Source organism: Hypomesus nipponensis, chromosome 1, assembly GCF_054491055.1.
Source record: "Hypomesus nipponensis isolate SF chromosome 1, ASM5449105v1, whole genome shotgun sequence".
Classification (NCBI taxonomy): Eukaryota; Metazoa; Chordata; class Actinopteri; order Osmeriformes; family Osmeridae; genus Hypomesus; species Hypomesus nipponensis.
In genome coordinates, this window is record NC_140361.1 from 1,786,864 (window position 1) to 1,799,458 (window position 12,595).

Sequence of the window (12,595 nt, forward strand, 5' to 3'; positions counted from 1 at the left end):
TTGTGTGTGTGTGTCAGCCAGCATGTTGGTCAAAGTGTCTGTCTGTATCTGTCTGTATGTGTCTCACTGTGACTTTATCTTTTAGTCTGTTGGTCTGGGTGTCTGGCCAACATACTGCAGTATCCCATCTGCCGAGATATGAGCCAATGTCTATGTCCTCATCCACCATCAAAAGAACAGGTTTTGTAATAATCAAACATGGTGTAATACCGGGTATCGATGCAGGTATTACATGCATTGGCATTCGAATGACATTTCTTATGTCATTCAAGGACAAAATTACAAACCCACCAGATGTCTGGGAAAGAGGGATAGATAAGTATGGGACAGGATCACACCATCAGTCAGAGGTTAAATGGTGCTGTAATGGATCTTAGGATGTCCCTGACTAGCTTTTTGATTGGCAGGTCCACCAATGTTAATAGCAGGCCTTAAACCAGGTTGAATCAGACGTGTCCACAACGTGTCATTGATGACTATGGGGTGTTAGCTGAAGGGCAAAGTTTCAGGCTAAATCTAGTGAGAGCACAGGGCCGGCCCAAGGCATAAGTGAACTAAGCGGCTGCTTAGGGCCCCTGTGGCTACCAGAGGGCCCCCAAGAACAAATGAAATTACAGTTTAATGTGTTATGTAAAAATGTACTTTTTTTTTTTATCGGCAACGGTAAGCGACGCAGAGGGGCCCCCAAATCAATTTTGCTTTAGGCCCCATAAAGGCTTGGGCCGGCACTGTGAGAGCACCTTTTACTCCAGTATCTAGGTGAAAGGTTGATATGGTTATGACAGAACTGACTCATCCAACATATCTAGTGGCAAGGTAAAATTACCTGAGCAAGTTCTGAACAATTCTGGGAAACACATTTACAACTAGGTGTCGGGTAGGCTACTCTGAGAGGTCGAAAACAAAAGCCTTCCGATCCAGAATTTCAGCCGTCCTGAAAACGGACCAAAGGTTCACATGCCTAAAGCCTACAAAAGACAAGTACTAAAGCCTCTATGTATCAACATCAAAGTACATGTTCTCACTGGTTAGCAAGGGGTTCATTTCAGGGCCGGGCTGTATTGTGTCTAGCCAATAAATGCACCCCCTGCTAACTCTGACTAGGAAAGTGCCACATGCATGAAACTTACTCTGGTTACTCATACTAGTCGCCTCAATCTAGAATAAAAATCATTTGATGTTGGGATATACAGAACAGAAATTACATGGGGGCAGCATTTCAGGGCAGGGCTGTATTGGGTCTTGCAAAGAAATTAAGCGACAGCAAATCATCTTCCCACTCGATCAAATTCCAGATCGCTGCTTTTTACAAATCTGTTTGTTTGGTCACCCAGTATTTAAACATCCCCCTGCTTGCAACACAAACCAGAAATGACTGGATCTGAAAGCTTTAGGACCCTGAATCCACCTCCTAAACGGAGAGGGCGTGTGTATAGCAACCGGCTCGAGTTGGAAGCCATATAGCCGGGCGTTCGCGTATAATTGCGAGCTACTGACAGCCACAAGAGCAATGCGAGACAAGGGGTGTAGCTGAGACAAAGCAGAACCCAGTTTTTAAAAATCACCTCATTAGAATATTATTTTGTATTCGTTTACAGGAAAGCACGCAGCTAACATGTCGGTGCTGGCTTTGCAAGAGTATGAATTTGAGAGACAGTTCAACGAGGACGAAGCCATCCGATGGATGCAAGAAAACTGGTACGTCCAATAAAGATATGAATGATCCTACTGTTAATGTAAGTTACGGATATATGTAGGTCGAACAATACATTTGCTTCATGTTCCCGGAAATAAAAGTCAGGTAAGAGCATCTGAATTAAAAATAGAAATCAATGAGGCTTCATCAAAGCTGCATGAATTCAGCCCGGATCCTAATACAATCCCTTCTCACATGCAAGATAACCTACTGTTCTCTGGTCATCCGCAAATACGAGGCTGTGCTCATCCGAATAAAACTGCCCATGCAGTAGTTACAATGAAGCAAGGAAGTGTCCCTTGGTTAGCCGATTGAGCAATGCATTTTGTTGTTAGCCGGTTAGTCGGTTTAACGTGATTGGGTTGTTCTCAGTTAATCAGGAAAATATGCCCTACTGGTTACAAAGATGTGAGTTTATTTTTGGCATAACTGATTATGTCAGATCATCAAGGTGGTGTTGGAGGATAGGCTAGTCAACCGTTATGTCTCCGTGATGACGAGAGAATTTCTCGCGTTCATCTCTGCCCCCATGGCCGTATGGTTACTGTTATGAATGAAGCGGAATATTGGCAGGCACTGACAACCATTGGTGTGCATCTTGTCAATCGTATGTTGTGTTCCAATAAGTCATTAAGGCCACACAAAACCTGCCGTAATTAGTCACAGACGTCTTCTGAAATAAGCCACGATGACAAAATGAAAAACTTACCAAGTCGGTCGTTATCTGTCAATGTCCTTATTATCATCAGCCGTAGCTTAGAGAGGTTGTCACTCTATGGAGTTTCCTAAAACTGCTGAAAACGGTGACTTTGTTACTTAAACTAAGTTTGTCATCACGACAAGTAGGCTATAGGCCTAAGACACTGACCATCGAGTCGTTTATTTATTCTACTGATGATAAACAACGTCTGTCAGTGATGGCCTATAACGGTGGTTTTGTAACACCCATCACTTTGTCAAGAGATTGAGAAGATGAAACGTGCTTTTTGGACTAATTTATTTTGGACAGTATAATCACTGTCCACCATATATCTACATGAAATAATTGGGTTTTCAATTGTCCCGTAGGCAAGAACTTGAACTTAAAGTAGGCTAACTATCCATTTAAAGCCTATAGCAGGCGATTATATGCAAAGCGACGAAGAGGAATATTGAAAGCAACGTCTTTATCTGCGTCAAATGCTCGACCACTGAGCGATACCTATCTCTAGTAGTTGTCGTTTCATGTTAACCATACTTTTTATCTGTTGACGCGCTGGACCGCGTGGAAGCATTTTGCGGGAGCTGTCCATATCTTGGTACTGACCACTGACCAATCAAATTTATCTTATGATGTCTGCTGACAGAGCTTTAGCCAATCACAGTGCAGTTGACCTGTGCCGTGTACTCGCCTTGGCAGCGTGGAATGTCAGACACAACTCACGCCTTTAAAGGGAGGAATTACCACCACAAGTTCGTTTTTCCTTGTTTTGAACAATTAATTTAAGCAATTTAAAGATTTACTCTAAAGTAATTGATCACTGAGTGCATTTGAATCATGATAGACGAGTAAGGGATGTTTTAAATACTAAGTATCAAGAAGATATAATTGTACACATAAATGTATGTATTTTTGAACCTTGGCATACTTTCTTCAATTTATACATATTTTACATTGTTTTTACCACACAAGTCAACGCGTTTGTCCACACATTTTTGTGGGTCAAACTGTCGTGTATTGTGGAATTCAGTTCAGTGAGCGATTGCCTCTGTAGCTGTCAGTTGCCCTCAAATAGAGACAGAAAAGTGCATCTGAGTTGAACAAAAGACATACCTCTCGAGGACACTGAAGTCAAGTGATAAACTGTACAAGGTTGATAAGTAACGATTCAAACAACATCACGGCAACCACATATTTTCTAACAGGCTTTTAAAGCAGAGATCTTTAGAACTGTTAGTACCATAGTTGAGTTTTTCTAAATAAACCATCTGTGATATGGTTTACCATTACCGATTTCAGTCAGTGTTTCTTTGGTAAATCGGTTCTAGCCTGTCGAGACTCGAGGATGAATATTGTGTACATTGTAGCTATGGCCTCAAGCTAGGGACCAGTGTGTTTAACCAAAAAAGAATCACAATTTGCTTCCTAAGGTACGCCCTTGCTTTGAGGTGAGAGTGTTACAAGCTGAGGTTGCATCACTGGTGTTTTTTTCACTGGTGGCTTCAGGCAAAACCATAAAACTGGTCAACAATGTACAGTAAAGCTCTTTATTTTCCATATAGTAAACCATATAGTGGCCTTATGCACCCATTAGAAAAAGCATAATGAAGGAGATGCTTGAGACGGGAATAAGCGATGCTCACAGCTACGTCACTGTAACCTACATCATCGTCCCAAGGAGCCAACTCCCTGTCATGTCCCCAGACCCCAAGAAGGTGACACTAGAGACATCGAGAACGTTTATAAAGTGTGTGTGTGTGTGCGCGCACCCGAGCGCATGCAAATCTTAACATACAACTAGGGCATGTTATTGTGTACCCATGACAGTTTTACGCTACTGGCTAGCTGCCTTTGCGTTGAAGTAAGATTGGGTCTCGTTAGTCCCAGACAACTTTCTGGCCGCCTGCCACAAAGATACAAATACTTAACCTGCTGAGTCATGCTCTGTTTCCAGTGGCATCACCATGGCACAGGGTCAAGGTGGTTGCTTTGATTCTGTTACACCTCAACAAGACCGCCCACTGATACACGAGACTTGTGGCTTACTGTCTTGTTTCGTTATGCAAAAGATCCCAGACAACTCATATAGTTCCACGGCTGGGGTTTTCTTGTGATAGTGGATACTACACTGAAACGCATATTACACTTAGTCATTGAGCAGACTCTCTTATCCCGAGCGACTTACAGTAAGTACAGGGACATTCCCCTCGAGGTAAGTAGGGTAAAGTCTCTTGCCCAAGGACACAACGTCATTTGGCACGGCTGGGAATCGAACTGTCAATCTTCTGATTAATAGCTCCATTCCCTAACCGCTCAGCCATCTGACCCCGTATTATTGTTGTTATTATTATCGATCCCCGTCCTCAACCGGAGAGTAGACGACTCGCACAGTAAGATGACTCCTGTCTTCTCCAGTGTCCCATTACAGCTCCAGTCCTCCTCTGTTCCACTGCTTTGTTTCACTGCCAGCTGCAGCCTTCTGTCTGTCTTATCAGGGATGTGGGTCACACACACACAGGTATCCTGTGTTTGTATTTAATAACACTGTTGATACACTGTTAGCCCTCTCTGGCCTTTTCAACCACGTGTTTCCATACAGCTGTTCCCTCTGTTGTAAAACATCAACACTCTTGTTGTAGCTATCCGAAAAAGGTTCGAACATGCCCCGTAACTCTGACGGTTCCGTTGGGCAAAGTCAGCCCTCGCTGTGATGTACACGTATTGCAGTGATGGACTCCATGCTGCCTTTTGGAGATGTACAGGAAGTGGTGATTGTGATTGATCCAGACTGCTTCCACCCGGAGCGACACTCGTTCTGGCTCTCGAGTTGCACTGCTTCTCTGGCACGATTAACGTAATCAACATGAATATTATTTAGCAGACGCTTTCATCCGAAGAGACGTACATAAGGGGAGTTGAACCTACAACCCCTCGATCTGCAGTTAAATGCTCCAGCACTGAGCTGGGGCAAGGCTAGGGAACGGGGATGTAGTTTCGCTTGGAGTCAAGGTATTACAGGAGCAAACTCTCATTTAAAATACCAATGTGTTGGATCTTATCTTGACTGTCACAGCACAGCCAGGGATGTTAAATATGCAGAGGAAAAAGAACATTAGGTGCAGTAGTGTCAAGATAGTAGCTCACGTGTTATGTCATTAAAGGACTGGGAACTTATTTGAACGTGCCTTCATGACATACACTGCAATTTATAGCCCCTCTCTGCATCTGTAAATGTGTATCTCAAGAGGCTCTTAGCCTACATGAATCCGTTGTATGCAAAATTGTGTTCTATCCATAGTACGTTTTAAAGTGAATGATGAAAATATATATATATGTTAGCTACCAACATATCTATTTATTAACCAATGTATACTAATGTAAACTACTGTAGTGAACTCAAGGCTGATCCTTCTGGAGGCTGTAAACTGGAATATGCATGTCTTATTGATATCTTATTTATACCTCCCCCTCGTCTAGCAGTTTCCTCCCCAGTCTAAAGTTTGGTCGGTGTAGCAGGTTACTCTGAGAGTAACTGGACCCTGCTGCTAGGCTCCTGGCCCCACTGAAGCACCAGGGAACAAAACCGCTCACCCTCAACCCAGGGCAGCTCCAGACACACGGACACAAGCACACACACGGACACGGACACAAGCACACACACGGACACGGACACAAGCACACACACAAATGCACACACACTCACATGGATACAAGAACACACACATAAATGCAAGCACACTAATGCACGCACACACACACACAGCCTCATCCTCACACTACAAAGTCAGGGTTACGTAATGGGTGAAGTCTCCTGCTCCAACTAATACAGATCCAAGTTAGACAGCAGGTTAGCCAGCAGCTTTATCCAGCACAGACAGTGGGGGAGGGGCAGGGCAGGGCAGGGCAGGGCAGGGGGATCAGCCTCTAATGCTGCCAGGAAGTGGTTCCCTCACCCACTGGAAGGTCCTCAGCACCTTGTCCTCACAGAGAATACTGCAGGAGTGTCCCCCTTCACGAGGAGCTTCAATAAAGGAAGGTTGGCTCCTCTTTCTGATGAAGGACCAGGCTGGGGGTATGGCTTGATGAGGGCCCGGGAGGGACATGGTAGGGTTAGGGTTGAGGTAGAGATGTGGTTAGGGTTAGGACTGTGGTAGGATACTGTTAGAACTATTATATCTCATCTGTAAGGTTTAAGGTATGGAAGGGTAGGGTCAATAATAGGCTCATAGTTAGTCCCCAGCTAGTCCCCAGTGTCCCTCCCTTGATTATAAATCATGTCCTTTTAAATGTGAACCCAGCTCTCAGTGTTAAGCAGGATGGCCTGATGCGCGAGGCAGACACAGGACAGAGAGCGGAAACCCAGACATGGGCTCGCTCGCCCAATCACCAAGCATTAGATCAGCTCTGGTGTTTGCTTAGCTTCATCCTGGCTGTAGCTTTAGCCCTGACTCTTAGTGCACACACTCGTCCCCTGCCCAGAGTCTCACCCCAGAGAAGCACTAGCATGAGAGCTGACAGAAAAGGCTATGGGTGCCCGCAAACCGGCAAAACCTGTCTGGTTCCTTTTTTATGTACTGTTCACAGCAACAGCAAGAATCACCTTTTTTTAGGTTTTTAAATTGGAATTTTCAGTTGGGTTGTGCAAAATGGGCAGATTTGTTTTGGGAGCAAATCACAACTGGGGAGCTTAGAAGGCGGGGAGGAGGAAGTCTTTGCTGAATCTGTCACCTGTATTACAAACAGCAGCTCTAACCTACAGTATGGATGCTGCATCAGCTCTGTTCCACAGAAATGTCTTTGCCAGACTGCTCTCTCTTGCTCTGCCCCTTTCAGTCCTGCCAGTCATGAAACAGGATGATGTCACAGTGCCCAGCTTCAATCTTTCCTGTTTGTTTTCCAAATTAAACTTGGCAGACCGCTTGACTGCAAAGAATGTATTAATCTAAATATATCCTGTCTCAAATAGCTTTTTGGCTCCTTACTGTCTAATGGGAGTAAAAAAACAAAAACCATTTGAATACTGCGAACAAAAGAAACAACTGTCAACAAATCCAGACTAACATTTAGGTCGATGCTAGTGAGATTCACAATCCTGATGGCCCGGTAGGCCTAGTTCTCCTGAACAGACATTTTAACTTGAGGAGAGGATTGTGTCACTGTGATGTCAGTGATCCAATACAATTCATCTTATGCATCTTTCACACCAGGAACCATGGTTTTACTAAGGTATTTTAAAAGTGTCAATACCCTTGATTTGACCCATTTATACTGAATCTACTACAGAAACGAGTACCATGTCGTCCCTGCCCATAGATTAAGTCACCATGGATGTTTGGACAGAAAGAGCCACAGAGTCTTATCACAAACCTGTGAAAACTTGTGGTTGTTTAGTCTAGTGGAGATCCTGATGGTGTACAGTTATACAGTATCTACCATGCTGAACGTGGTCAGGTTTGAGGAACACAAACAGCCGCTACTCCAGCTGAACCTCCGACTCTTAATCCTCTCGCCACAGTGAAGATACTGGGAAGAGCGGAGAGATGATGTGAATTCACACTGACGTGTCCAAATGCATTCCTGCTACTGGAAGACGAGCGTAGCCCACAGCTGGCTCTGCAAAGACAGCCCTCTGCTGGGTCTGCAAAGACAGCCCACAGCTGGCTCTGCAAAGACAGCCCTCTGCTGGGTCTGCAAAGACAGCCCACAGCTGGCTCTGCAAAGACAGCCCTCTGCTGGGTCTGCAAAGACAGCCCACAGCTGGCTCTGCAAAGACAGCCCACAGCTGGCTCTGCAAAGACAGCCCTCTGCTGGGTCTGCAAAGACAGCCCTCTGCTGGCTCTGCAAAGACAGCCCTCTGCTGGGTCTGCAAAGACAGCCCTCTGCTGGCTCTGCAAAGACAGCCCTCTGCTTGGTCTGCAAAGACAGCCCTCTGCTGGCTCTGCAAAGACAGCCCACAGCTGGCTCTGCAAAGACAGCCCTCTGCTGGGTCTGCAAAGACAGCCCACAGCTGGCTCTGCAAAGACAGCCCTCTGCTGGGTCTGCAAAGACAGCCCACAGCTGGCTCTGCAAAGACAGCCCTCTGCTGGGTCTGTCAGCGTTGACCATGCCCCAGGTTTGCTTTGACCTTAGAGGGGCGTTTGGTCCTCTCTGGTCAGCCACTCATCATGAATTATGGCAGATCATCTATGGTCCTCTTCTCTGTCCCTAATCCAACAGGGAGTAGCAAAATATTGTTATTTCATGTTTGGGTAGGATTAATAATCATGTACTCTGACCCTTAGTTGATTTCTGACTATTTGTATCCACTGTTGTTGGGCGGAACAATGTGAAATCATTATTGTGGCCACTGATCGACATGACCCTTGACCTTCTTAGCTCTGAAGACAGGGTGTGAGGAATTCTGGGATTGCTGCTCATCAGGAATCCGCTTGTCTTTGCCTGGCTGGGTAGCCTACAGCGCTGCATGTCTCCATTCTTCTCCTCTGCTTGTTTAGCATGGCAAACAACGATGTCATTCTGCGCTCCCAACCCGGTCGTCGTTGTGTGAAAGCAGCTTATTTTGACTTTGACTGTACTGCTTTGTCCTTTGTGCTACGGAGGTGGCTTAAATCAGTTCACAAGCCGGCAGCAAGCACAGATGGATGGCATGTTCTGTCACTAGGGCACAAAGAACGTCCTAAAGAACGTCCTTTGTCAACGACCAAAGATGCCCTCTCAGGGCATTTGAACAGCATTAATGGTATGGAAGTATTGGGTATTTGGTGGAATACAATTATTGCAGCAAAGTATAACACTACTATTTTCTTTTTAAATTATTGGTGGTTTGCCATTGATTTCTAAAAACTGAAGGAGTCTAATTAAGAACCCCTTGACACAGGGAAACAGAACAGCTCCCTCATTTTGCATAAGCTGTGAGGAGATATTAATGTTTTTATGGGGGCAACATCCGTTTCTCTAGTCATTTAAGGTACTATAATACTATCGATGGCACTATAGCATGGTTTAAAAGTAGCTCCTTGAACACTGTGACAAAATAAAGACGATGATTCACCTGAAAACTATATTTTTTGCTGTTTGTCCTTTCCACACAAAAAAGTGCACTCTACTTGAGACACCTAGTCAGCGAAATAAAGCAAGAAATAGTGCTGTTTTCACCATATGGAGCTGAGGATGCAGAACTGATGTGAAACTATCGCTATTTATGTTTTCCAGACTCCAGGGAATCTAGCTAACATATGGATCCGGTTTCTAATGAATAAAATGTCAGAAAATGCTCGAACATGTGAAATCTTTCAGAAGGGTAGTTTACTGCACATGATCCATTAGATTAGCCTGGAAAACAGACCAATCTGCAAGGTCATGGTTTATTGCTCTGGCCTCCCTCCCATTCAAACTGATTCCCCACCGACAGGAAAAGTGCCGGGCCAATCACAACTGTTTATCTGGGGTAAAGGGGTGGGTTTAATCGACACGTATACCCTCTGTATACAGTCATTTAGTCAATTTCCTTTTTTCATCTCTTATTTTAATTATATTCTTGTCCTGATGCAGAAATCATAATATCAGCATCTGAGTGAATGTTGAAATGCGTAAATCCAAGAATGCACCACTTACTCTCCATTGTTACAATTGCTTCTTTGAGAATGTGGTTGAGACCTGTTCACCTTCCCCACTTTCAGCACCCCTCCTCCTACCCAGAATCCAGTTCATCCAGTCAGACCACTTCCTGTTTATGCTGAGCTGCAAATGTTTTGTAGATGACGACAGGCCAGGTGGGGTTACGTCCAGAGCTCCACATGGGTTTGCACGGCCTCTCATCATTTCATGTATTTATGATGACACGTGCTTGCACGTACACACACGCTGAAAATGTTGATGCAAGAAGGAAAGTGGATGAATCAGAGGTTTTAACTGGGGTCCAGGATCAAGTTGCTGCAAACAGGAGTTCCACTGTGCTCCATGGTCCAACATTATATCAACCATGTATCAATAATGCCAAACATATTTTCTCATTTCAGTTTTTGTTTAAATCCCCCCAGATGACAAGGTAATGGCTAATTCACCGATTGTGATTAACAAAAGCACATAGGAAATCCAATTTCTTCCACCCCCCCCACACACACACACACACAGCCACCGTCAGTGACGTAAACCCTCGGTCCATTCTGTGTTCACAGGAAGAAGTCCTTCCTGTTCTCGGCGCTCTACGCCGCCTGCATACTCGGTGGACGTCACGTCATGAAGCAGAGAGAGAAGTTTGAGCTGAGGAAGCCACTCGTGCTCTGGTCTCTCACCCTCGCTGTCTTCAGGTAAACACCTCGCACAGACGCAAACACCATCACACCCAGTCAGTATTTATTTTGCACTTGTTTGTATTGTTCACAACTTTTTATGTTGTTTTTACCTCGGTTTGCTCAGTCTAGTTGCGCTTGTTTTCAGATTCCTTGTATGTGTGAGCATACTTGGCCAGTTAAGCTGATTGTGATCTGACCTCAAACCCCTTAAATCAAGATATCCTTGTCCTGCCTGCATCAAAGCGGGAACGTTGGGAATCTGTTTTGAACCAGTGAAGATTACCAGTTGATCCACAGCAGTCAGTGCTGCTGATGGAAACATGTTCAGTCCCCAGTCGCTGTGTCCAGCTGTTCTGACTGTGTTTCTTCCTCTGTCTTGCTGCAGTATATTTGGCGCCGTACGAACCGGAAGCTACATGACGTACATCCTGATGACCAAAGGGCTCAAGCAGTCTGTGTGCGACCAGAGTTTCTACAACGGGCCGGTCAGCAAGTTCTGGGCATACGCTTTTGTTCTCAGTAAAGCACCAGAACTGGGTAAGGATATCAGACTCACCGGATGCTATTTTTGTTTTTGTTTGTTTATTTTGCAAGAGCCTTTATCAAACTCCGGGGTATGGGGGGGGGGGGGTCGTTTTCTAGAGCGGTTACCTGTAACTATAGCAACATCTATGCGTATCAGGAACATCGTGTTAGCTACACCTATTAAATAATTACGCAGCGTACGTAATGAGCCTGTAACGTATGCGAAAATACAGACAGATAAAACCTCAATACCGATTAGCAATCTCATTACCCAAAGTCTGAGATAATCCCCTTAAAATGCTTCGGAGACGTGAGATGTCACATAAGAAATGTCACACTCTGTTACACGCTCAGATTCCAACAGACGACACGTTAGCCGTCTTCTCTGACCTGTGACGTCTGCTCTCGTCTCCTGCCTGGTCCCTGATCCCTGGCCCTCGCCTCTTTCCCAATGTCTGTTGTTTTTGTGTGTGTCTGAGAATCCATTTTCTGCCCTTGTGGTCCTTTTGTGGTCCTATTGTGTTTGCCCAGCTCTGCGGTTACTGGGTCTCTACACCCTGTCAGGTCAGAGTACGGGCCCAGAGCAGGAGTGCCCCATCTGGGGGAGAGGGGAGGGGAGGTGGGGCCTCTGGCTGGGTGACTTCCAGAGGCTGCTGGTCCGTGACACCTGCAAATCAAACACGGCCCCCAGTTAGCCCCCATGCTGCTCACAGTCGCCGTGGGTGACGGACACAAGTTTAGGAGCAGTGTACACACTCACTCATACACACACACACACACCCTTAAACACAAAAACACAGGCCCCACACTTACCATAATTTATCATTATCCAAGCAAACCCTAACCCGTAACCCTATCCTGCAATGGACTATTTGTCTGTGTATCTCTCAATCTAACCTCTCCCCCTCCCCTCCCCTCCCCTCCAGGAGACACCATGTTCATCGTGCTGAGGAAACAGAAGCTCATCTTCCTCCACTGGTACCACCACATCACGGTGCTGCTGTACTCCTGGTACTCCTACAAGGACATGGTGGCAGGAGGCGGTTGGTTCATGACCATGAACTACCTGGTCCACGCAGTCATGTACTCCTACTACGCCCTGCGAGCCGCCGGATTCAAGGTCTCGCGCAAGTTCGCCATGTTCATAACCATCACCCAGATTACGCAGATGCTGGTGGGGTGCGTGGTAAACTATCTGGTTTACGCCTGGATGCAGCAAGGCCAGGAGTGTCCGTCGCACATGCAGAACATTGTGTGGTCCTCGCTCATGTATCTCAGCTACTTCATACTCTTCGTCCAGTTCTTCATCGAGGCCTACTTCAGCAAGACCAAAGCCAACGCAGCCGCTAGGAAGACCCAGTAAACACTCTGGGGAGGAAG

The 12,595-nt window shown here is 45.5% G+C and overlaps 1 protein-coding gene across 2 annotated transcripts; it reads left to right on the forward strand.

The window, feature by feature from the left end:
• The first annotated feature begins 1,506 nt into the window (after positions 1 to 1,506).
• Positions 1,507 to 12,595, forward strand: elovl6 (ELOVL fatty acid elongase 6). Of its 2 annotated transcripts, none has more exons than XM_084698811.1 (4): positions 1,507 to 1,698; positions 10,574 to 10,705; positions 11,076 to 11,227; positions 12,142 to 12,595. In XM_084698811.1, the coding sequence occupies exons 1-4, from the start codon at positions 1,616 to 1,618 to the stop codon at positions 12,576 to 12,578; spliced, it is 804 nt and encodes a 267-aa protein (XP_084554937.1). In that variant the 5' UTR covers positions 1,507 to 1,615; the 3' UTR covers positions 12,579 to 12,595. The 2 variants fall into 2 exon arrangements, with proteins under 2 accessions (XP_084554937.1, XP_084554946.1); XM_084698820.1 differs by lacking the exon at positions 1,507 to 1,698 and adding an exon at positions 10,159 to 10,168.

Excerpts from the sequence above, each read along its gene's own strand:
- elovl6 (XM_084698811.1), top strand. The coding sequence starts at position 1,616 with ATGTCGGTGCTGGCTTTGCAAGAGTATGAATTTGAGAGACAGTTCAAC. Across the intron at positions 1,699-10,573 it reads CGATGGATGCAAGAAAACTG|GAAGAAGTCCTTCCTGTTCT; the intron begins GTACGTCCAATA and ends CTGTGTTCACAG. Across the intron at positions 10,706-11,075 it reads CTCACCCTCGCTGTCTTCAG|TATATTTGGCGCCGTACGAA; the intron begins GTAAACACCTCG and ends GTCTTGCTGCAG.